The sequence below is a fragment of the Plecotus auritus genome (assembly GCF_963455305.1).
Source record: "Plecotus auritus genome assembly, chromosome: 3".
Classification (NCBI taxonomy): domain Eukaryota; kingdom Metazoa; phylum Chordata; class Mammalia; order Chiroptera; family Vespertilionidae; genus Plecotus; species Plecotus auritus.
Genome location: NC_137772.1, coordinates 183,054,064 through 183,080,982, shown reverse-complemented (window position 1 = coordinate 183,080,982; position 26,919 = coordinate 183,054,064). Strand labels below are relative to the sequence as shown.

The following is a 26,919-nucleotide window of genomic DNA, read 5'->3' as shown; positions in this document are numbered from 1 at the left end:
TACCAAGCAAGAAAAATCCAGACTTTGCTCTCTGAGTTTACAATCTAGAGATGGAGAAAAACAAGTCATTACATAGGAATAGACATTTTAGGTAAAATCTGAAGGGTGGAAAGATGCAAGTGGTGGAGGCTTATGAGCTATCTCATGTGGAGTACCTGAAATATAATTTAGTCTCCTGGAAGATCTTGAATTGGTCCATGCTATTATTGTGCAGTGGAAATAGATACTATATATTCTTTTTATTAGAAACTCTGTTGCTTACTCACAAGAGAGCTTTGTCTGTGAGTTTCCTGGGGAAATCCTAGGAGTATAGCTATAGTTTTTCAAGCATCTGAATGACCGTGGTTCTAAAAAGTAATTATTTAATGACGTTTCCATATGTGTAGGCATTTATAGTATCCTTGTTTTAGGACTTAGTGTGCTCTGTCAATAGCAAACATTCGTAATGTACTGATGATATGTTTGATTGATGTTTTAAAAAGTGAGCTCAAGTGGTTTTAGCTGATTATTAAAGGAGAGTTCTATTTAGAAGTGCACTTCCAAACTATTCATAGTTAATATACCTTTACTTCAACTTGTTGCATTTTTAACCTTCTAAAGATGATTACTTTAGGGAAGCAGAAGTGATGCAAAGCTTTATCTACCCCTCAAGTTGTTGTTTTTGTGGGGTTTCTCTTTTTTGTTTTTTGAGTCTTTACCACAGAGCATTTTCTTCTGCCCCCTCTATTTTCTGTTTTGTATCCTTTTGAATAAATCAGTAGATCTCTAGGAAATCTTGCTCTTCCTATCCAAGAGCCCCAAATTTGTATGTCATCATTCATGATGGAGAAAATAAATTATTTCCTTATCTTCTGTGTCAGCACCACATCTTCATTTGTTCATATCTTAATTTCTCTTTCAAAGCTTCAAGGGAAAGATGAATGGCCTGTGCTATGACTTTTTTTATTTATTGAAAAGACCTTTTTCTTTACTTTTTATTGAATTTATTGGGGTTACACTGGTTAACAAAATTATACAGGTTTCAGGTACAAAATTCCACCTCATTTGTACACTGTATTGTGTGTTCACCACCCCAAGTCAAGTCTCCTTTCATCACCTTTTATGCCCCCGATACCCTCCTTAAACTCCTCCCACCCTTCTTTCCCTTGCAGTCACCACACTGTTGTCCATGTCCATGAGTGTTATTGAAAATACTTTCATTCAGAAGTGTGTTTTGTTCCTATATGTCAGGCAATGTACCAAGAATTTAATAATATGCAAGACAGAATCCATAATTTTATGATCTTTAATGATGATTTATTTTCTAGTAGTGTCCTTGTTCTTTCATGGATTATCAATAACAACACTTAATTAGGAATGTATGAGTCTGGTTAGGTTTATCATGGCTTTCATCTAGACAACACATTAGAAAGAAAGCATATTTCTGAAAGATCATATCAAATTTATAACTGTTATATTTAAAGAGTCATCAAATATTGTTTTATTAATACTTAAATCAGCTATTATTTCAGAGAGCCACCAAATATTAAATTCTTATAGAACTTTTAAATGTTTGTTAGAATAATAATCTGCTTCTCTAGCTTTGATTTCATCTGCATGGAAAGAACTTTATACCTGGTCTATGGAACCAGTTTTTGAAATTCCTCTTCATTTTCTTCCTTCCCATTTATTCTTTCACTCACCAAAATATTGACTTGGATTTTGATTTCCTATTCAGAATTTTTCTTTCCTGGTTTCTTTCCTTTATCCTAATTTGGAACTTATTTTCTTTAGCAAGTCACAGCAAAGGCGGAAATGTGTTGAGCCTTTTTGTCCTGCTCTCAAGCAGGGAGTTAGTGCTGCTTACTAAGATCATGTGTGAGATAAATTTGAGGTAATAGCTAAGGAGTAGCGTCCTGTCAGTTAGAAATAAAGACGTATGAATTAAAGAAGCAGATTTGAAAAATATGGGTATTTATAGTACTGATTGGAGCCACATAAGAATAGCAGAGCAAAAAGAACTGGGGTTAGGAACACTCACTTTGAGGAACAATAACCAACAAAGAAGAAAGAGAAAGGTGTAGTTAGGAAGTATAAACACAGAAGTACAAAGGCATGAAAACCAAATGGCAAAATATTAAAAAAAAAACTTGTTTAGAAATCATGAATATGCTGTAGTAGAGGACAAGAAGAAAGACCCTTGGTTGTTTTTTGTTGTTGTTGTTTTTAGTTGATCTTTACAGACAATGGAAGGAAGAAGGAGAGAAAGAGAAACATCAATGTGATAGTGACACATATATTGGCAGCCTCATGCACACTCCCTATCTGTGATTGAGGTTGCAACCCAGGCATGTGCCTGACCAAGAATCAAGCCTGCAATCTTTTGGTGTACTGGATGACACCGGCCAGGACGAGACCCTTGGTTTTAATATACACATATTCTTGGAAACTCCGGGATGAAGAGTTTAAGCACAGTGGGGTTGTTTCTACTATCTTTTGTATTAAAATATACTCTAAAATTTAAAAAATTAAAACAACCACTTTATTTTTATTTTATTTTTTTATGATTCTGCAATTTGAGCGAGGTTCAACTAGGTGGTTTTACTAGTCTGTTAGAATTTATTAAATAGTCCAAGCTTGTTTAGGGCAGCATGGCTAGAACTCTGTAGTTAAATGTGGTAATTCCTATAGTGTCTCTGAAATTTGGAATCAATAAACACAGCATATGTTAGTAAACTGACTCTTTGGAGGGGAAAACTACCTGATTTGTGATATTTGCCGATATCCATGAGTAAATGCTACCACTGTGGCTGATTTCAGGCTACCCATGCGGAGTCATTAAACTTGCAGTTTGGAAGAGATGCAGACATTCCACACTCACCAGCTAACACGAGCCAGCCTCAGACTCCAGACACTCCTGTCCTAATTTCTTGATCTACAAAGAATTTGAGACAGGTTAACAAAATAAACACTTAATAAAATAGGATTAAGAAAATGGGTGAAGGCTTTTATGTAAAAGGAAAATTAAATGAAAATAAAAATAAGAATAAAGTTAGTAACATATTAAATAAATGCCTATGATAAGGCTCTCAGTAGTTGCTGTAGATGAACTAAGGATTTGCCTAAAACAAAGAGGAAAGTGTTCACAGTGTACCTTGGGTAAAAACGTATCAGCTGCTCAGGAGGAACAAAAATTTCCTGATGATAGATCAGTGAACAATAAGAGGGACACTGCATCTTCAGCAACATTCTTCCAAAAGTAGGAGGGCACCATTTGTTTAATACAAGGTGCTGACAGTGCCAAAATGGTTCAGAAAAGGTGTGTTACTTTCTCAGAAAAAAAGGTAAAATTGGCAATTTGGGATCTATAATAGAAGAAGGAATTTGTGTGTTATTGCAAAGATATCTGGGAATCTCTGCTAGTATATTTAGGCTATTTAGAAAGCTGATTCTATCTGCATCAAGAGTTTGCAGGAAGCTAATAAAATATTTATATGCTAAGTATGAGATAATTAGGGATCCAACAAAGACAGTAGCTGTGGACTTATGTATAAAGAAAATTCATCGCCCTAGCCGGCTTGGCTCAGTGGATAGAGCGTTGGCCTGCAGACCGAAGGGTCCTGGGTTCTATTCGGGTCAAGGGCACGTACCTCAGTTGCAGGCTCCTACCCGGTCCAGGCCCTGGTGGGGGCGCATGCAGGACTCACATTCATATTTCTCTGTCTTTCCCTCTCTCTGCCACTCTCTCTAAAAATCAATGGAAAAATATCCTCGGGTGAGGATAAAAAAAGAAAGAAAATTCATCTATGAGAAAGTTTTTGTAAAAAGAAATAGCACGATCTAGTAATAGGCTTCCTGTTGAGAGCTTTTCAAAGTAACTACTATGAAATCCTTCCTGTGTCTTTTTTTATTGCTAATGATAATTCATTTTTTATATTTTGGTGTCATTCTTTAATCCTTTGAATGATGACTTTATGGAGGAGATTAGATTAGGCTCTTAAAATTAAGAGTAAGATATGATCTCATCTTCAATTTTTGGTATCTTATTTTATGATCCTTTCCTCATTTCTTTCTGCCCATGCTATCCGTGGTTAGCCTCATCTTCATATTTCATGTTGTTGGTCTTGGACCCAGTCCACTTATGATCTTAAGCAGATTTTTTCCTGTTAATGTTACTCCTCTTCAGTGGTGGCTGATTAGGCAGCTGTACTTGAAGGCAGGTTAGGAAAGAGGTTAGGGTCACCAGCAAGTGCTTAGAAGTTCCTATTCTCATCACTACCACTTCTGGGTCCTTCTCTTGTTCCTCCTGGGCGCAGAGGTGCTTATTGGTAGTAATTCCTCCCTGCCCACCTTTCCTTAGAACCCGTGCGTGCTGCTGCTTCCTACAAACGGCAGAATGAAGGAAAGCCAGAAAGAGGTGAGTTTTGAGCTAGATTTTTATTTGGGGTTGTGAAAGGGTGGGGGGATGAATTGATTGAGGTTATAGAAGGGAAAGTGTGTAACTGTTCCAGTAGTCTACTGTTGGAACCAGAGTTGAACAGTAGACTCAGATAATAGGGGATACAAGGGTGAGGTGCCCGGGCCAGCCATTCCTGGTCAGCAATAGTTACCTCATAGAAGGCTGAGAGCTATAGAGTAGAGAAGTCATTGACAGGTACAACAGTAGGTTCAGGGGATTTCTTTTTACCTTTTCTGTGCCCTTTCTGCTACCTTCTATGTCATCCTTTTCTTTATCTTTTGCTTCTTGCCTGTCTGTCCCTTTCATGCACTTGGTATATATGAATATATGTGGCTATATGCCAAGCCACCTGCCCTACCCTTCAGTGTTCCTTTGCTTCTGCACACTGACATTAGTTGATGCCTGCTTAAATTAGCCCTTCTACAGCTAATTTAAGATAGATTGTAAGGCTATACTTGGGCATTATACTTGGCATAGCCATAGTGCTGATGCTTTGTTTGTAAAGGAAATGCTAGGTAAGAAATTAACAAGAGCTTGTGAAAGTTTTTTTCTGTGTCTAGCTGCTATGTGCCAGAATTGAACCTACAAGTATGCCTTTAATGTGCTGTGCTTATTGGTTCAGCTCCTCATTTCCTTTCAAGGAATAGATTATCTGAATAGGATGGGGAGTTCATTGCAGTCTAAGAGTAAAAAAACAAATTATCTTTTCAAGTTTTTGAGTGCCTACTCTTTTACTTAAAGGACTCAAGCTAGGTAGGTCCAGAGTATTCAGAAATAAATAAGCTATGATACTTGTTCCTCTAGGTGCTTTTGGTGTGGTGGTGGGGGGGCGGGTAGACTGACACTCACAATATAATGTGGAATTTACCATGTGCAATGGAAATACAATAGGGAATAACTAAATAAGCCATGCTCTGAATTATTTGGGGGTGTAGTGATGATTGGTATTTTATTTTTGATTTTTAAGGTTTACAAGAACTTTTAAACTTGTTTAATGTGAAAACTTCTTAATGATACCACAAGTTAAAAGATTCTAGGGTTATGTCTTTTTTAAGACTATTTATGGGATTATCTTAATTTCATTTCCTTATAGTCCCTTTTATTGTCAGAGTTGGAATACTGTGCCTAGAGCAGGAATTGACATTTGTTGTGTCCTGTACATTTCTGGATGTTTAGCAGCATCCCTAGCCTCTGTTTACTATGTATCAGAGGCAACTATCCCACTTGTGAAATAAAAAGTATCTTCACACATTGCCAAATGTCCCTAGAGAGGTGAGGGGTGTGTGTGTGGGGGGGGGGGGGGAGGTGGGGAGGATGGGAGAGAGGGCTGAGAAAGCCTTTCTGGTCTGCAGGACATTAGGAAGAGATGTTACTCACTACTGTCCTAAGGGCCTCAGAAGCCTGTGTGTCTCCAGGCCCTTACTTAGCTATCTCGGCCACAACAGGAAGAGCCTAAGAGGCTTTTTTTGACTGAAGCTGGCTTTGCCTCAGTTGTAAAGTTGTTTTGTCTCTGCCTCTGCTCTTGACTGCTTTCTTGGCCTTAATTCACTGTCCAGTCTTGACCAGCTTCTGTGTCACTGCAAACTTGGTGTCACTTTCTCCTCTTCTTAATAATTTCACCAGTTTTTCTAGAAGTTAAGAGCAAGGGATTTATGTTATATTTGACACATATAGACAATGTAATGAAATGTTTTTCCGTCAGGAACAACTCATTGTTATTTTTAAGATTATATTTAACTAAACTCATTTTGTTGTTGAACTGGCTAAATTAATATTATTTAAATCTATTTTCTGGCTAAAGATTCTATAAAAATAATGGTATACATAGAGCACTGACATGGGTGTCTGAATTGACTAAAGATAAAGGTTAATGATTTTATCTCATTCAGATTTATTATTAATCATTTACCATATATCTAGGTACTCATATCAGGCGCTGGATTAGCCCTCTAAATTATAGTTTTCTAGTTTTTAATTTTATTTTTTAGGCTGTCTAAACATTTAAGGAATACCTGCTAAATTTCCTACATGCCTCTTTCTGTGAGCTACTGCTTAATTAGCTAGTTCTCTTTGGTGGGATTTATATAATAACTCCCTTGGGTTTTTATTGTGATGTATTAAAAGTTAGATTTTAAGAACTTGGAGGAGGAAGCATTTATGATTTTGAAATGTTTTTTTGTCTTTCTTGAGGTCTCAGTGGTTCTGTGTTTGCAAACTGGCATTTGGCATGGCCTATACAGATGGCCATAAATGATGTCCACTGGTTCTAGGTTAATTAAAAATTTCGATGGTGCTCAGCCTCTTAGAAGGATCAGTAGATTTAAATATTAACTGGTTTAATTTAATAATGTAATGGAAGATTTCAGTACTAAAATAAGTGTATACCCCCCTTGTTTATTCAAATACAAAATCACACTAATTGAAAACAGATGAGCTAAAAAATTTCATTGTACATTTTCTTATGTAGATAAAGAGAGACCTGTTCAGTCTTTGAAAACATCAAGAGACACTTCACCTTCAAGTTCTTCAACAGTTCCTTCATCAAAGGTTTGTTATATTTATAAAATCAATTTGAAGAGAAATTACAAAGTAAACAATATGGACTGTCTAGTACAGATGCTTTTATTCTTTATTGTCATAATGGGGGTAATTTGCATTTAAAAACTTGAATCGTAAGTAACCACAGCTTGAAAGTAGCTACCAGAGTGAATGAGTAGTTTTATCATAGAATTTTTTTCACAAGTTATGCTAAAATTAGTCTTCATTGCTGCCCTTGCTCATCTTGACCATAACCAGGTAGCAGTGAATATTCAGTTGGGACATATTTGATGGGCATCGTGATGAAGTGGGATTTATTTCATAGATGCAAGGATGGTTCAACATCCATAAATTAATCCATGTGTTATACCACATGAACAAAATGAAGGATAAATATTATACGACCATATCAATAGATGCAGGAAAGTCATTTGACAGAGTTCAACATCTATTCATCCACTCATGATAAAAATTCTGAACAAACTGAGTTTAGAGGATATGTACGTTGACATAATAAAGGCCATATGTGACAAGCCCATAGCTAACATTGTATTCAGTGCTGCAAAGCTAAAAGCATTTTCTAACACCAGGAACAAGATAGGGTGCTCACCCTCACCATGTTTAGTCAGCAGGGTGCTGGAAGTCCCAGCTAGAGCAGTTATGCAGGAAAAAGAAATCAAAGGTTTCCAGTGGGAAAGGAAGAAGTAAAACTGTCTCTATTTACAGCTAGCATGACACTATATATAGAAAACTCTAAAGAATTTACACTAAAATTGTTAGAACTAATAAATTCAGTTAAGTTGCAGGATACAAAATGAATATTGGAATAATAAGTTGCATTTCTATACACCAAAAGGGACTATAAGGAAATGAAATTAAGATAATCCCATTTATAATAGCATAAAAAAGAATGAAATGGAGCTAAAAAGGACCCCAAGTAGCCAAAGTGATCTTGAGAAAAAAGAACAAAGCTGGCGACATCACAGTTACTGCTTTAAACTATATTACAAAACTAGAGGCCCGGTGCACGAAATTTGTGCACTAGGGTGGGGAGTTGTTTCTCAGCCCAGCCTGCACCCTCTCCAATCTGGGACATCCCTCTCACAATCCGGGACTGCTGGCTTCCAACTGCTCGCCTGCCTGCCTGCCTGATTGCCACTAACCGCTTCTGCCTGCCAGCCTGATAACCCCTAACCGCTCCCCTGCCAACCTGATTGACACCTAACTGCTCCCCTGCCAGCCCAGTCGCCCCCCAGCTGCCCTCCCCTGCCAGCCATCTTGTGACAACATGGGGGCGGCCATCTTGTGATGACGTGAGGGCAAGATGCCACCTAGGCTTTTATTAGTATAGGTTATAATAAAACAGTATGGTATTAGCATAAAAACTGACATATTGGTTAATGGAACAGAATAGAGACCTCAGAAATAAACCCATGCATATATGGTCAATTAATTTATAACAAGGAACCAAGACTATACAATGGGGAGAGAACTGTCTCTTCTATAAAGTCTGCTAGGAAAACTGGGTAGCCACATACAAAAGAACAAATTGTACCCCTATTTTACACTATAAGTAAAAATCCACTTGAAATGGATTAAAAACTTGAAACCTTAGAAGTCCTAGAAGAAAACTTAGGGGATAAACTTGACATTGGTCTTAGCAGTGATTTTTAAAATTTGACACCAAAAGCAAAGGAAAAAAAAAAGCAAAAAATAAACTAATGGGATCACATCAGATTAAAGTTTCTGTATATAAAAGAAAAACCATCAACAAAATGATAAGGCAACTTACAAAATGGGAGAAAATATTTTCAAATCAAATATCTGATAAGGGATTAATACCCAAAATATATAAAGAACTTATGTAACTCAATAGGAAAAAAACAAAAATTCTATTAAAAAATGTTCAGAGAAACTGAGTAGACATTTTTCCAAAGAAGGTATACAAATGACCAACAGGTACATGAAAAGATTCTCAACATCACTAATCACTAAGGAAATGTAAATCAAAACTACAGTGAGAGGTCACTGCAAACCTGTTAGAATGGCTGTCATTAAAAATATAAGAGATACTGGTAAGTGTTGAGGAAGGAGTGTAGAAAAGGGAACCTTTGTACGTATACTGTTGGAGGGAATATAAATTGGTGTAGCCATTATGGAAAACAGTATGGAGGCTCCTTAAAAATTAAAAAAATAGAGCAACCATGTGATCCAGCTATCCCATGTCTGGATATATACCCAAAGGAAATGAAATAGGATCTTGAAGGGATAACTGCGACTCCCATGTTCATTGCAGCAGTATTTACAATAGCTAAGACATGGAAGCAACCTTAGTGTCCCACAGTGGATAAATGGATAAAGAAGTCGTGCTGTATGCACACAATGGGATATTATTCAGTCATGAGAAAGAGACATCTTGCCTTTTACAACATGGATGGACCTTTAGGGCATTATGCTAGGTGAAATAGTTAGAGAAAGACAGTACTGTATGATCTCACTTACATGTGGAATCTAAAAATGCAGAATTTACAGAAACATTGATGAGAAAGGTGATTACCAGGGGATGGGGGTGGTGAGTGGGGGGAAAGAAAAGATGTTGGTCACAGTTCTGGGGATCTAATGTACAGCATAGTGATTATAGTTAATAATAATATATCATATACTTGAAAGTTGCTAAGAGATCTTAAATGTTCTCACCACAAAAAAGAAATAGTAATTATGTGAGATGACGCAGGTGTTCGGTAACACTATGGTTGTAATTATCTTGCAATTTTAAAATGTAGTTATATATCTCCATTTTATAGAAAAGGCTCAGAAGTTAATTTTCTCAAGGACATAATATAACTACTCTTCACTACATCATTCTTCCAGTCCGTACCTTCGCAGCATCCTAAAATGTATTAAAACGATGATTTTTGGTTCTAATCTTCAAAACTTAAAAATTTTGATGTGTTGTTTTTTTTCTATCTGTTCTCTATAGTTAGAGATTCTCTTCACCAACCTCACACTCTTTTACTATTGTTACATCTCTTTTTTCCTCACTTTTTATTTTTCTGTCTTTGGTACATTTGGCTTTTCAGCAAGAGGTAGGTATCACAAGAGTAGATACAGTTTATGCTGCTATTAAGGTGACAGCGCTTCTCTGCCACAAAGGAAAAGAAAATGGTGTCTTTGTGACAACTTGTATCTTTAGAGCTTTCCCAGAAATCAGGATTTTAGAATGCTGGGTTTTGAATAGGAAAGATTGATTAGATTTTCTTTTTCTGTCTTACCTTGTTAAGGTGCATTACCCACCTGAAAGACCAGCTTGTTTTTCTTGTCAGGTAGAAGTGAAAGAAGAGCAAATAGTACTTGCCTATCCAAGTCACTGTGAATATTTAAATTATTATACATGAAATATTAATTTACCTTGAACTATAATGCCATGAAAAAACAAGTTACAACATAAAATTTTGTGGCACATGTTAAAATATATTTAGTGGGAAACGATAATGGATTTTAGATATTTTTGTCCGACAGTTTATGTAGATTGTTTGCATTTTTGTCTTAAGGTGGAATCAGAATTTCAGATTTTAGATCTAGAATCATTTTATGTATTTGGAAAGTGCACCTTCCTTTGTCTTTTGCCCAGAGTTACATGGTAGCTCTGGCGAGCTCTGTTACCTAGATTTCCTGATTTGGTTGGAGGACTTTTTCTTTTCAATAGTATGGCCGCCCTCATGTAGGAGGTCAAAGGCCTTTTTTCAGAATTTGTTTTCTGCTTTTAGAAGTTAGTTTCAAATGAGAGTTTTTTAAATGGACAGATTTAATGACAGATAGAGGATTGAGTTACAGAAGATTTTGCTTCCTTTATTACTAGAGATAACTTACAATGTTTGTTTTGGTTTTGCTCTATAAAACAGATACCCCAAAAAGTGAGGTGTAATTTTCTTCTTTGATATATTTGTGTGCTGTTCTTTTAATCTTTAAAAACGTTTACATTTTATTACTAAGTAATAATAAAAGAATTACTTATACATTTTAACTTTATGTATGGGTAGGTCTTTGGACTTAGATATTTAGGCTTCTTTAATAACTGTGGAATCCCGCCACATAGATGCATTGTTATTAACTTCCAGTAAACATTACGGATGGCAAGCCAGTGGGTTGGTGAATTGAATAAGCTATGGAAGGAGGTCAAGGGCCTTGTTGTCCTGGAAGACCTAGTTTTAAGTTCCAGCTTAGGATTTACTAGTAACTGGGAAATGACTGTTTTGTGTGTGTGTGTGTGTGTGTGTTTTTACATTCAGTTTCTTGGTTTATAAGTTGGGGTAATAAAGTCTACCCTAGCCATCTTCATGGAATACCATTTAATTAAAATACTTTCTTTTTGGTTTACATATACAAGTACTTTATAAGTGGTAGTGTACTATAACAGGGATTACTGGCCCTGTGATCCAGAGGAGATATATTTGGAATCAATGATGTGACTTTAGAGAAGAGGTGGGGATAAGATTAGGGGTGAAGGGCCTAATTGATGAAAATGTATGCTAATAAAATAGAATGGAATCAGTTACCATAAGGGCCTAAGAAAAGAATTGTTCTATTTTTTGCCTTATAATTTTTACATCTTATTCTATAACATAGGTCTGTAAAAAGTATTAGGAGAATCATATGTAATCCAGGAAAAACATTTTATTTTCTTCATTTTTATATTGAGCACATGGAGTTATCAATCTTCAAATATATTTTAGTTATTATAATAGATTTATTAACAATAAATATGGAAAAGAAAGAAAAACTAGAGTCCTAAGCATTATGTTAGATGCTTTCAGGTCTGTTACCTCTCTTGATTCTCAAAACTACTTTGTAAAACAGTGAATATTGTTAATTTTTTAAAAATTTCAAATTATAGTTAACATATAGTATTATATTAGTTTCAGGTGTACAACATAGAGATTAGATACTTATATAACTTATATAAAGGGACCACCCCAATAAGTCTAGTAAAACAGTGAGTATTATTTATCCCTATTTCTTAAATGAGGAAATTAAAACACAGTGTCATAAATTATGTACGTAAAATCATTTATCTGGCAAGTGAATTCAAACCCAGGTCTGTCTGTAACTTCATATCCCATTTCTTGTTTAGTGTTGTAAGTGGTTGAAGTAGGGAAGTAATTGTAGTATCAAAAAATGAAATTTAAGCCCTGGCCAGTGTGGTTCAATTGGTTGATCATCGTCCCATGAACCAAAAGTTCACTGGTTCAATTTTTGGTCAGGGCACATTTTTGGGTTTTGGGCTTGATCCTAGTAGGGGGTGTGCAGGAGGCTGCTGATCAATGATTCTCTTTCATCATTGATGTTTATATCTCTCCCTTTCCCTTTCTTTCTCTCTAAAATAAATAAAAACAACAACAAAAAGAACCTCTTTAAAAAATGAACTTTAAGTTTATTGGTTTTGTGTAAAGAGTAGGCTTTATATAACTTACTAGAGGCCCGGTGCATGAAATTCGTGCATGGGGGGGTGTCCCTCAGCCCAGCCTGCACCCTCTCCAATCTGGGACCCCTTGAGGGATGTCCGACTGCCTGGTGCGATCGGGCCTAAACGGGCAGTCGGACATCCCTCTCACAATCCAGGACTGCTGGCTCCCAACTGCTTGCCTGCCTGCCTGCCTGCCTGATGGCCCCTAACCGCTTCTGCCTGCCAGCCTGATTACCCCCTAACCACTCCCCTGCCAGCCTGATTGATGCCTAACTGCTCCTCTGCAAGCCTGGTCGCCCCCAACTTCCCTCTTCTGCAGGCCTGGTCCCTCCCAACTGCCCCCCCCTGCTGGCCTGATCACCCACAACTGTCCTCCCTTGCAGGCCTGGTCCCTTCCAGCTGCCCTCCCCTGCTGTCCATCTTGTGGTGGCCATCTTGTGTCCACATGGGGGCAGGATCTTTGACCACATGGGGGCAGCCATCTTGTGTGTTGGAGTGATGGTTAATTTGCATATTACTCTTTTATTAGATAGGATAGAGGCCTGGTGCATGGGTGGGAGCCAGCTGGTTTGCCCTGAAGAGTGTCCTGGATCAGGGTGGGGGTTCCCTTGGGGCATGGGGCGGCCTGGGCGAGGGGCCCGTGGTGGTTTGCAGGCTGGCCACGCCCCCCAGCGACCCAAGCGGAGGCCCTGGTATCTGGGGTTTATTTATCTTCTACAATTGAAACTTTGTAGCCTGGAGTGGAGCCAAGCCTTCTGCTCGCTCCGTGGTGGCAGCCATTTCTTTTGGAATTTATGTATCTTCTATAATTTAAACTTTGTAGCCTTAAGCGGAGGCCTGGGCCGGCCAGGGTGTGCGGAAAGCTTGGCTTCCTCCATCGCCAGGGAAACCCAAGCCTCCCTCCTGCTCTCTCGGTGGCTGCAGCCATCTTGGTTGGGTTAATTTGCATACTCCTGATTGGCTGGTGGGCATGGCTGGTGGGCGTGGCTTGTGGGTGTAGCGGAGTGATGGTTAATTGGCATATTACTCTTTTATTAGAAAGGATTACAAATTATAAAAATAGCATATCTGGACTTTTCTGTTGCACTAACTAGAAATTTACCCTGATGAGATTTGGCATTATTTACTTCATTGAATATAATTACAGATAGAAAGTTGAAATCCATATGATGTCTTAATATGTTCTAAATACTGTTAGTATATTAGTTCATTGTCAGTGTCTTTTGTTCCTTAGATGAATTTCTGAAGTTTTATGTAAATGGAATTAAAAGGCTAGTCTGTATGTCCCAAATGAATTGCTACTTAAATTCAATGTTGAATATTTTTTGAAAAAGCAAATAAAGAATGTACTTGTTCTCTAGATGTTATTTGAAGGCTTCTATGATTTTAAGTGTAAGTGGGGTGTACTTCTTGATGTATTTGAAGTTTAAAAGCCCTCGAGAATTGTAACAGAACTGTTCTTTTGTTTTTATTAGGTGTTAGACAAACCCAGTAAGCTAACTCAAAAGGAACTTGCTGAGGCTGCAAGCAAGTGGGCTGCTGAAAAGCTAGAGAAGGCAGATGAAAGTAACTTACCTGAAATTTCTGAGTATGAGGTAAGGCATCATTTCTCCTTTATGTTTCCCATCTGAGAGTTTTTAGTCTAGATTTTAAATTATGGGCAGAAAATATTTGATTCTAGTATTTTAAAATATATTTGGGGAAACTATTCTTATATATTAAAATTTATCACATACAGTAATAGTATGAATATGAATGGCTGAATTCAACAATCATACTGTCAAAGTCTCCAATAGTTTAGAAGTGTAAGAATAATATAAATATGGAATAAAATGAAAATGCACTATCTATATACTTTGCTGTTAAAAGTATCTCTAGAAATCATGCTAAGCCACTAGTGATGAAACAGTGAATTCAGAACAGAAATCTAATTAGACCTTGGGTCTTGGGGTATATTTATGTTGTATATTCTAGTTTATGCAAATTATCTCATAAATATCCCAAGAAATGAAATTATGCATTGTTTGCACTGCTATGATTGTTGATGCGTCATGAGTACCAAAAGGTGAGAGCATTTTTGGATCCTTAGAATATTGTTTTGAAATGTTTGTGTTATATTTGAAAATGAACTGAAAAATTTCTCTATAGCCTATAACATCTCTAATAGGGAAATATAGATATTTTTATGGGCAAAATTAAGCTTTTTAGATTCAAGATTTGGTGCTTCAGGAATTATTTTGATAGGCAGAAAATATAAAAATTTTTGTACCATGACAAATTATGTTTCTTTGGAGGAGATTTATAGCTTTTCAGTATGTTTTGGATGCCTTTCATGGAATGTTCTTTGATAAAAGGGATCAAGCATTGGAATTCTATATTCTATATACCTACATATATCTTCATAAACTATGAAAAGATCCTTTCCAAAATAACTAATATACACTGCTCCAAAAAGTACAAACCTGTACAGGCCCTACCTGTCCTTATGCAAATGGAGACTTTCTTTTATCTGTCATTTAGCTAACAAATATTCTTAACTAGGTCAAGGTTTTCTCTTTATTGTAGCTGTAAAATAGATATTTATACATATTCTTGAATACATTTTTCAAAAACATCAAGCTGTCTGTCCATCTTTGGTACCTTTTCAATGCTATTTAAATGCACGAACAATACAGTGATATATTTAATAGGGTCATTTTGCTTATTTCCTTTGCTAATTTAGAATAATGATTTTTATATGAGTAACAGATATAAATGCTTCAAAATTGCTGTTTTAGAGAACTGATAATTTTTTTCAGGGTAAAGTAAAAAACCTCCAAACACACACTACATTGTTTGTTAAATACTTTATTTTCAATTAGCAAGGCTTTATTAAGATATATTTATTCTACCTTACTCATCTCCATCATTTTTTAATCTCTTAAATTAGAAAAGGAATCTCATGCCCAGTCGGCATGGCTCAGTGTTTAAGCATCGACCTATGAGTCAGGAGGTCACGGTTTGATCCCCAGTTGGGGTCTCTACTCCAGTGGGGGAAGTGCAGCAGGCGGCCGATTGATCGATGATTCTCTCATCATTGATATTTTATTTCTCTCTCCCTCTTCCTTCCTCTCTGATATCAATAAAGAGATATTTTTTTAAAAAAACAATCTGATGATCTAACTTTCCCAGACTTTAAATTTTCTGCTTATTTTTATTGTTGCTTGACTGGATCTTGATTCTGAGTAGGCAGTTACATTGGGTCTAGAAAGAAATTTTTAAAACCTCCTTATTTTTTCTCTAAAATATGCCCAGAATTTCCTAGATTTTGCATTATTGAGAAGTAAACAACCCTAAAAATTTATAAGGAATGTTATAGATAAGGCATGATCTTCTGTTGAACCAAAGGCAAAGTGTGAGAGTAGAGTTTAGATTACTGTAGCATGTTTGTTGTATATCATTAATATTGACAGGCAGCATCAAGTTCGTAGCATTGTCTAAAATGTTTTTCAAGTAAGATTGATACTTTTTCATATTGGAAATAAAGCAGGTGGGAAATTTTTATTTTATACTCTTTTTTTATGTATTTTATACTCCATTTTTTGTTTAAAATTTAATCCCACCATATCTTATTAACATTTTGCTCAGATAGTTAACATTTGTTCTTGGGTAGTTGTTAAATAATTACTCATTTCAGTGATCCATACTCTTTGAAAATCAGAGTATTTGAGAATTTTGACCTCAGATCTGTAAACTAGTATCAGATTTGAAAGAATAAGCTGGGAGGGAAAAAGGACTTTGATGCCTGGAAAGAGTTTGATATAGTACTGTGTGTGTGTGTGTGTGTGTGTGTGTGTGTGTGTGTATGTGTATGTGTGCATGTGCATGCACACTTAAATTTAGCTGTGACAATATTTTATATTATTTAAATAATGGTCTGTGTACTTCAGAAACATTATGTAGGTTCATTTTCATGAGTAGAGAGACATTAAATATTTAGGTTTTCAGTCTGTCTTCTCTTGCTGCCACCAACATAGTTTTAAGCAATTTGGTAGGGAGACCTTGTGGCTTATAGGTGAACTCCAGTGAAATGGAAGATACTTTTAGTGATAAATGTTCAGGAATGTTGCAATTTATTCCTCTGTTTCATTTTATAATTTTACCACTTGGCTGCTAATAGAGAATTTCCCAAAGCATTTGATAAAATAATAATTCTGAAGGGACCTAATGGTCTGAAGAAGAAAAATAAAAAGATTCTTCTAGCCAGTATGTTTGGGAAATGCTAGATTTAAAATACTTAGGTTGATTTTGATAATTCAGCAATTTTCAGAGATTTTAATATGTTAACATGCTCATCCATGGGCTGTGAAAGGAGGGTGAATAATGAAGTTTGCATAATTTATTAAATTAAATAATTATGAAATTCTTTTCACAGTGCCTATTTTAGGATTAGTATTTTAAGGCACATGTTTTCAGAATATAATACTGTACTGGCTTTCTCATAGTTTATTTAAATTCACTGCATATTCATTCTTTATCTGCTTGTGTCAAACACTGCATTAGAGACACCATCCTAGCTGCCAAGGAGTTTATAGTCAAGTTATATAGAGATATAATTTACTGTCCTAAAACAAACAGCCAGGAGAGTTTTGCTTTTGGCTCTCAGAATGAAAAGCAAATTATGTAAAGGCTAGAATGTCCCAGTAGAACAGGTTGTTTTTTTTTGCTATAGAAGAAAATTTAAACATTTTTATTTAGATGCAAAAATGTGTATTATGTTTTTTCCACATATAAGATGTCATTTTCTACTTCAATATCTTTGCTATTGTCCCCAGTGAAGAATGCCCATCTTTGTGGTCCTCATTTCAGATTCACTCAGTGAAATCAATAGTGTTTGAGAAAAGATTCAAGATCTTTCTTGATTCCACTTTTCTCCCCTTCCTGTTATAAAATTTTATGTATTTATATTTCACTGATGACCTTATATTGCATTTGTTAAAACAATTTTTACTTGTCTAGTTCTACATAGTATGTATATGTGTATGTGTGTGTGTGTGTGTGTGTGTGTGTGTGTGTGTGTGTGTGTATATATCACTTACCTTGTTTTCCCTATAATGCCTTGGATAATATACTATCTAATTAGGAGTTTATACCTTTTGACCACCTTCATCCAGTTTTCCCCCATCACTCCTTCCCCCTTCCCTGTCCCCTCCCCTCCCCCCCCCCCCCCCCCCCCCCGCAAGCCCTGATCTCTGGTAACCACAAATCTGGTCTTTTTTTTCTATGAGTTTTTTTCTTTTTGAAGATTCCATATGAAAGTGTGATCATAATAGTATTTGCCTTTATCTAACTTTGCCAGGTAAAAGGGACATGTGCTAAATTTGAATAAATGCTGCCAAATCGTTCTCTAAAGAAGTGGCAGTATACAACACTCTAGGTGTTGGAATGCCACTGCTTTTACTGGTAAAAAACTACCAGTAATTAGTATATGTCTTTTTTTTGTTGTTGTTAATCATCACCCGAGGATATTTTTCCATTGATTTTTAGAGAGAGTGGGAGAGAGAGGGAAAGACAGAGAGAAACACATCGATTGGTTGCCTCCTGCAGGAGCCCTGAACAGGGCCTGGGCTGGGGAGGAGACTGCAACCAAGGTACGTGCCCTTGCTGGAATTGAACCTGGGACCCTTCAGTCCTCAGGCGGATGCTCTATCCACTGAGCCAAATCGGCTAGGGCAGAGGGCGGCAAACTGCGGCTCGCGAACCACATGCGGCTCTTTGGCCCCTTGAGTGTGGCTCTTCCACAAAATACCACGGCCTGGGTGAGTCTATTTTGAAGAAGTGGCGTTAGAAGAAGTTTAAGTTTAAAAAATTTGGCTCTCAAAAGAAATTTCAATTGTTGTACTGTTGATATTTGGCTCTGTTGACTAATGAGTTTGCCGACCACAGGGCTAGAGGGAATATGTCTTATGACTTCTCTGAACCTACTGCTGTTTGCCACAACTTCAATCACAAAAATCCTAACTTTTAAAATAAACTTATAAGTACATGTTTTTTATTTCCTCCCTTACCTTTCACCCACCTAAAATATGCAATAGTAAAATACATGAGCTCAGTTTATTCTAAGTTATTGTTTACTGCGTGCTACATAAAGGCAAGAGCTTTTGTCTCTTTTGTTCATTAATATATCTGTTGTTTCTAGAGAAGTGCTTGGCATTTGTTATATAGTAAAGTTTTGTAAAAACTAATGAGTGTAGTTAAAATAAAAGTCTTTCCTCATTCATTTTTTTTTCTCCAGTGTTTTTAGAAAGTACGAGTAATTGGCTGTAGTCTTTTTTGAGGGATAATTTATTCATTAATGAATTGTTCTAAAATAGAAGTTATTATTGCTTTGGGGGATTGTTTTCTTTTTATTTCAATAAATTTTTAGGCTATAGGAGCAAGGTAGTTTTAACTTCTGAAAATAGAGCTCTTTTTCATCTTCCTTTTAAAAAAATAAGTTTTTATTGATATTTAGAGATTGAGGAAGACAGAGGGAGAAATAGAAACATTGATGAGAGAGAAACATCACATAAATTGGCTGCCTCCTTCATGCCCCTTGCTGGGGATCGAGCCAGCAACTGGGGCATGTGCCCTGACTAGGAATCAAACCAGCGACCTCTTGGTGCATAGTTTGACACTCAACCACTGCGCCACACTGGCCAGGCCCATATTTATGTTTATGTTTATGTTTATGTTTATGTTTACACACACCCCTCACTTCCAATTGGAATTTTTCTCTTCAATGTTTCTTAAATAGATTGCTTAAGGAATAGTTATAGGACAGACCTTCTAGCTGTGTCTTAAAATCACTTGAAATATAATTTTGGAATTAAATAAGTCTAGAGACTTTGTCATACTTAAAATTTTTTAAGTTACCAGTTATTTCCTCTTTAATTCTCTTGCTTATTATGCATAATGAAATTGAAAGTGTTTTCTTAAAACAGGTTAAATTTAGCACATTCTCTTGAATGTAAGTTAGTGCCTATACAAGTCCTTTAACAAAGCAATTAAAGATTTTTAATTTCTCATAAAGGCAGGATCCACAGCACCATTGTTCATTGACCAGTCAGAAGAACCTGAGTCAAATGCAGCAGATGGCATAGAATTATTTGAAGACAGTCAGCTAAACAGCCGCTCCAAAGCAATAGCATCAAAAACCAAAGAGATTGAACAGGTGAGAATCCAGTCTTCTTAAGGTTCATAATCTTTTGTTCATGTCACTTTTCACATGGTATTTACAGTAAATAGTTATTGAATAAATAGATTTCATTTTGTTCTTTCCCACTTGTGACTCTGAAATAATTTTAAAAATTATAAAAATTGTTTGATTTAATTTCACAGTAATTTTGGTCAGTTTGGTCCCTGGCTCCTGTTTACTTGTTTATTTTTTTTTAAATAAAAAGCAAGCTTCCTTTTTAGAGAATATTAATATTGTAGTTAGTATGGAGAAATTTAAAAAGTAATAAAAGTAATAGGAATGGGCTAAAAGAAATATGAAATATACCAAATGTTAGTAAGTTTTGTTTGAATATTGGGATTAGACATTTCTTATATTTTTCATTATACTTTTAAGAATTTTTCAAATATTAAAGAAAAATGAATGATAGCTCTTTAAATCTAATTTTAATGATGTCATTCTTGAAAGTTAGGATCTTGTTTTTAATAGATTAAATAGTTTGCTTAAGGCATAGTTATAGGACAAAAACTCTAGTGTGAAATATAATTTTGGAATGGAAAACGCCTAGAGGCTTTGCCTTACCAAAGATTAAAAAAAGCAGCAATCATTGTCTTTTTAATCCTCCTTATATTAACGCATAGCAAAATTTTAAGTGTTTCATTTTGGAAATAGCGCCTGCCTCATAGAATATTATCACTTTGTGAGGATTAAATGAATAAACCGCTAAAGGGCTTTATAAAATGTAACATATTGTACAAGGTGTTTTTTTTTGTTTGTTTTTTTTTTAATATATTTTATTGATTTTTTACAGAGAGGAAGGGAGAGGGATAGAGAGTTAGAAACATCGATGAGAGAGAGACATTGATCAGCTGCCTCCTGCACAACCCCTACTGGGGATGTGCCCGCAACCAAGGTACATGCCCTTGACCAGAATCGAACCCGGGACCCTGGAGTCCACAGGCCGACGCTCTATCCACTGAGCCGAACAGGTTAGGGCTGTACAAGGTGTTTTAAAAATAAATATGTTTTTATTGATTTTAAAGAGAGGAAGGGGAAAAGAGAAAGAGAGGTTAGAGAAAAATATGATTGGTTGCCTCCTGCACATGCCCTGACTGGAGACCAAACCCACAACCTGGGGAAGTGCCCTGACTGTGAATTGAACTGGTGACCGTTTGGTGCGCAGGACGATGCTTAACCAACTGAGCAGGCCGGGGCATAAGGGTTTGTTTTTGCTGTTTCTCTTCAATGCCTTGAGTCAATGTCATTATATTGTTACTAGAGGCCCGGTGCACGGATTTGTGCACCGGTGGGGTCTCTCTCTCGGCCTGGCCTGTGGGGATTGGGCTGAAACCGGATCTCTGACATCCCCCAAGGGGTCCCGGATTGTGAGAGGTCGCAGGCCAGGCCGAGGGACCTCACTGGTGCGTGAATCCATGCACCGGGCCTCTAGTATGCATATAAGATCTTTGGTTAATCTCTTCCTGCCCTCTCCCCCACTCCTACCCCTTTTCCTCTGAGATTCATCAGTTCCATGTTTCCATGTCTATGGTTTCCACTCCTGCGTTGAGCATCTGCCCCCTGGTGGTCAGTGCGCATCATAGCTGCCAGTCGGATGGTCAAACAGTCAGCCGGTCGCTTAGGCTTTTATATATATATAGATATAAGCTTCTAAAAACTATTGGAAATTTAGAACAAAATTAATTTTTTCTCAAGATGCTGTTAAATTCCACAAAAATTGAAATCTATCTCCCTTGGTTGGATAGGAGAAGATCTTAACCAAATCCTAGATGTGATTGTGAAGCGTATATTGATATCACCCTAATGGCTAAGGTTAAGAACATGGATAGAAAATTTGTCATGTAGACCAGTAGGGTTTAAAAATGGACATGGTCAGCAGTATCAGATGCTTGGAGTAAGGAAAATGGAAACTGAGAAAATTTTGTTTAATTTGGTAAAGTGAAGAGGGATTGGTGCCTTTTAAGATATCAATTAAATGGGAGCATAAATAAAAGGTTTGGCCTGGCCGGTGTGACTCAGGGTTGAGTGTTGACCCATGAACCAGGAGGTCACAGATCGATTCCTGGTCATGGCACATCCCTGGGTTTGGGGCTCGAACCCCAGTAGGGGGTATGCAGGAGGCAGCTGGTTGATGATTCTCTCTCATCACTCATGTTTCTCTCACCCTCTGCCTTCCTCTCTGAAATCAATAAAAACGTATTTAAAAAAAATAAAAGGCTTACTCACAGGATTTATCTTCAATATGAATATGAATATCATTACCCTATATAAAATTACTGCCGTCTGTCTTTTTACTCTGATTTATTTTTCTTTGTAGCTATTTTTGCCACTTGACATACGTTTTTATTTGTTGGCTTGTCTCCCTGCACCATAATGGAAACTTCATGAGAGCAAGAACCTTTTGTTTATTGTTTTATCTACATTACCTAGAACAGTCATTGGCATGTAGTCGGCTCTTAAGAAATATTTCTTTTATGGATGATGGATGGAGTCATAAACCTAGAAGTGACCTTTGAAATAGTTTCTGAGTCACTTGAAATCAGACACTGCATCTTAACCTGACCACCTAACAGAGTGCCTAGGCCCAGCACTTAGTGTAAGTGCTTGATAAATGTTTGTTGAATGAATGATTTAATGTTATTATTTTTTCCACCCGATTTGCAGTTCTTTAAAGGAGAGATTCTCTTAAGAATATAACTGGTTACAAAACTTAAGTAACAGGAGGAGATTATTATTTTAGGTTGTGGCTTATTAATATCTGTACTATCGCATCTTGTTATTATTCACTAGTGACCCGGTGCATGAAATTCGTGCACATTAAAAGGGAATTAATTAGAGGAAATATTTAATATTGCTATTTGCCCTTTCTTTATAATACGGTGTTTCCCCGAAAATAAGACAGTGTCTTATATTAATTTTTGCCCCCAAAGACACACTAGGTCTTATTTTCAGGGGATGTCTTATTTTTCCATGAAGAAGAATACGGTACACATTTATTGTTAAATGAAAATAAAGGAAATTTATTACCTGTATACGGTACGGTAGTACGGTAGTTGTCAACACAAACCAGACAAACTGAATCCTACAGTATCAAGAATTTACTCATTTATTCAATGACAATCATGTCATCATCTTCTGGAACATCATCATAACAATCCAATTCCTGAATTTCCTGGTGAATTTCTTGTGACTCCATTTCTTTCAGAATCAGTGGACCAAATCTCTCATGTTTAGCAATAGCACTGTCTTTAAATGAGTACTTCTTGTCGAGGTAGCCTGCTCGCAGTGCATTTGCAATGCAACTGTCAGTGATTTTCTCCCATGAATTCTTCACCCAAGTCACAACTTCTTGCAGTTTAGGTTTCACAAAGTTTCCACGCTGATTTCTCTCCATTCTATTTTCAATGTAGTCATTAATTTCCATGCGCAAATTGTCTTTGAATGGCTTGTTTATTGCAATATCAAGAGTCTGGAGATAGGCCGTCATTCCTGCGGGAATCATTATCTGATCTATTTTTCTTTTGTGAAGAAAAGTCTTCATGTCTTTAGCGCGGTGAGTGCTGGCTGCATCCCAGACTAGCAGACCTCTTTGGCTCCCTCGCATAACAAGCGGCAGCATTAAATCGACCCACTTCCTTATAACTGCTTGTGTGGCCCAGGCTTTTTCAGTTTCAAGAATAAAAACGCCCAAAACACGTTCAATCTTTTCCTTCTTGCCCTTAGAAATGATTAAAGGTGGGATTTTAGTGCCATCCAGACGAATTGCCAAAATACAGGAAACACGTGCACTTTCGTAAGCAGTGGAGGGAATGTACGCTAAGGAGGCACCCCGCTGTTCAATTGTTGTTTGAGATGATTGGCCCATAAACACTGCAGTTTCATCCATAGCAATCATGTTGGAAAGATTGTATTTAGAGAAGTCAGCATCATCAATAAAGGACTTGAATGCAAGTGCTCACTTAATAACTTGAGTATCTTCCAACCTAAACAATGTTGGTAGATCTTCTTAAAGACAGTTCACTTCGCTGAAGGACATTATCCAGCCAGTGTTGTGATGCTTTGAAGTCTTTGGGGGCTATGTCAAACTGTGGTGCCATTGCAAGGACAAATTCTTGAATCTGAGCCCTATTCACAACCAAAGACTTTGCTCTCCTGTCAACAACCCATTCACAGATCAGGTCTTCCAGCTCGGAAAATAATGGTTGCCTACCTGATCCACACTTGTGCTTTTCAGCATTTCCCTTGTCCACTTGTTCAATGAGGTTACCATACTCTGCTCGCCATTTTCGGACCAATCGGATATCAACATCTTCTCTTTGCAGAAAGCAGTAAGATTTTGGCCCCAAGAGTCTTCCACGATTCCTTTCTTGTGCTCCACGGAGTAGCTTTTTCTTTGTGCGCTCATTTCTAGGGGTAAAAAAAAGGAATTGGGGTATCAAGGTGGGGGGAGGGGGATCACTCAAAATGACACAGGGGGGATCAGAAGGGGGAATCAAAATGGCACAGGAGAATCAGAGGGGGGATTACCATTTTAGTAACCCCTTTTGATCCTCCTGTGTCATTTTGATTGTCCCCTCTGATTCTCCTGTGTCATTTTAAGTGATCCCCCTCCCCCCACCCCTGTGCCACTGAACACCTTCACCAGACATCCCTCCTACCCCTTTATCAGACATTTACCCCCTGGGGCCAGCCTGGGACTGTCACTGGGCTTGCTGGGGCCTGGATCTGGGCTGGAGCAGGGTCTGCCACTGACTGAGAACCTTCAGTCATCATGAAGGCAGCCGCGAGCATCAGGTAGTGTCACCAGAGACAGACCAGCACTCACCACCTTCGCCGCGTCCCATCCACTCTAATCCTCCTGTTCTTCTACATGCATCTGCGAAAGTCTCCTCCTCTCTCCCGCCCCGCGCTCACCGCTCACTCCGACCTCCACTCCGCCTCCACACAGCAGTGACGTCAGGACTCTGCATAACGTCACTGGTTGCTAGACGCCAGTCAGGGCGGCCCTAGCGACCAGTTTACGGTAAATTAATTTTCATCCTGAGACAGAGTCTGGGGGCCTTATTTTTGGGGGATGCCTTATATTTCACTCAGAAGGAAACCTGTAAGTAGGTGTTATTTTCAGAGGATGTTTTATTTTCGGGGAAACACGGTAGAAGTGTCAGAGATGAAAGAAAATTAGTAAAATGTGTATGGAAACCTTCCTCCTGTCAGAGTCTGGGGCTCACCACGGGACCCAGAGTCAAGTCCCCGCCCACCCACATGCACCTCAAAATTGCGTGAGACCCAGACCTGGCCACCCCCCGCCCCCATTGGGCTAGATCAGCTGTGGGCAAACTACGGCCCACGGGCTGCATCCGGCCCGTTCGGCTGTTCTATCCGGCCCGCGGAGCCGAAAGAGGGGAGGGTTCTCTTGCTCTCCCCTCCGCTCCCTTCACCAGCAGCAGTGTTAACATGGCAACATCGGGAAACACGGCCGCAGCTCCTTCTTCTGAGTGGGCGGATTTATATCCGCCCATTCAGTAGAAGGAACAACCTCTCAATCTTCCAGAGGCTCCTTGTAATGCCCACGGACGCGTCCCCCGACATCACCCTGGGAATGCGTAGACACATTATCGTGGTGATGTAGGGAGACACGCCCCTGGAGAGCACAGTATCAGAGCATTAGCTAAAAAGGAGACCAACAACACTGTTCCCACTGAAGTTGATGTTTTAAAGACCAAAAACCTTTCAACCCAGTCTACATTGCCATCTACATCTACGTCCTGGGCATAATTTGGAAGTTGCACTAAAGGAAATGTTTAATTTACTGTTTACACATTTTGTTCTTTACTATTTGTTTTAGTTTTAAATTATTTTATTATATTTAAGTTTAATTTGAAAGGCTTTTGTACCTTTCCTTTGTTAGGCAATTTTATTTTGCCTTTGCCATCTTCAATATAAGGTATGTTATTGTGCTATGATTCCTCCATTTTTTGAAGTTTCAAATTATAATAATTAGTGTTTACATTCTTCTTGTTAAAATGTTTGAAATGAATAACACTATTGAAATAATAAAAAAAAAAGACCGTACCCTTTTATGTAATGATGTTTACTTTGAATTTATATTAGTTCACACAAACACTCCATCCATGCTTTTGTTCCGGCCCTCCAGTCCAGTTTAAGAACCCATTGTGGCCCTCGAGTCAAAAAGTTTGCCCACCCCTGGGCTAGATCCATACCAGGCCAGTCCCACTCTTGTCAAGCCCTGCTGGGCAGGGTGTGTAGCCTCAGGTTCCCTGGCCTGGCACCAGGATGGGGGGAGTGGCCTGAGGTCCCCCAGCTCAGACCAGGACAGGGGGCATGCCTTGAGGTCCTCCGTCAAGCCCTGCCAGGTGGGGGACACAGCCTGAAATCCCCTGTCAAGCCTCACTGGGTGGGGGCATGGTCCGAGGTCCCCCGCCAGGCAGGGGACCGCAGCCTCAGGTCCCCCAGTTCAGCACCAGGAGGGCGGTGCAGCCTCAGGTCCTCCGTCAAGCCCCACTGACAGGGGAGCGCAGTATCAGGTCCCCCATCAAGCCCTGTTGGGCGGGGGCGCAGACTGAGTTCCCCTGACCCAGCACTGGGGGTGCACCTTGAAGTCCCCCATCAAGCTCCGCTGTGTGGGGGGCACTGCCTGAGGTCCCCTGTCAAGCCCAGCCAGGCAGGGGGGCGCAGCCTCAGGTCCTCTGGCCTAGTGCTGGGGCGGGGGGCATGGCCTGAGGTCCCCTGTCAAGCCCTGCCAGGTGGGGGATGCGGTCTGAGGTCCCCAGGCCTGGTGCCAGGGTGGGGGATGCGGCCGGAAGTCCCCTGTCAAGCCCCACCTGGTGGGGGGTGCGGCCTGAGGTCCCTCAGCCTGGCATTGGGGCAGGGGGAGCAGCCTAAGGTCCCCTAGCCCAGCACCAGGACGGGAAACACACCTTGAGGTCCCCCGTCAAGCACCGCCAGGTGGGAGGCGTGGTCTGAGGTCCCCTGTCAAGCCCTGCGGGGTGGGGGGCGCAGCGTGAGATCCCCCAGCCTGGCGCTGGGACGGGGGGGAGCAGCCTGAGGTCGCCTAGCCCAGCACTAGGACGGGAAGCGCACCTTGAGGTCCCCTGTCAAGCCCCATTGGGGGGGGCGCGGCCTGAGATCCCCTGTCAAGCCCCACGGGGGCGGGGGAGAGCGTAGCCTCAGGTCCCTTCTGATTGCTCGTAAGGCCCCTTATGGGAACTTGGCCTCAGCTGTGGGTGCAGCCAACTTTGTGACGGA

General features: G+C 38.7%; 1 protein-coding gene across 8 annotated transcripts in view; it reads left to right on the top strand.

Annotated features, from left to right (window-relative positions):
- The window catches only part of PPHLN1 (periphilin 1), a 113,267-nt gene that overhangs the window by 44,670 nt on the left and 41,678 nt on the right, over positions 1-26,919 (top strand). For 4 of the 8 annotated variants that reach the window (XM_080660521.1, XM_080660517.1, XM_080660518.1 and 1 more), the window contains 4 exons: positions 4,340-4,396; positions 6,906-6,985; positions 13,916-14,035; positions 19,492-19,632. In XM_080660521.1, the coding sequence (XP_080516647.1) occupies positions 4,340-4,396; positions 6,906-6,985; positions 13,916-14,035; positions 19,492-19,632 (398 nt within the window). The remainder of the gene's footprint in view (positions 1-4,339; positions 4,397-6,905; positions 6,986-13,915; positions 14,036-19,491; positions 19,633-26,919) is intronic. The other 4 variants (XM_080660519.1, XM_080660523.1, XM_080660520.1 and 1 more) reach the window with 1 other exon arrangement.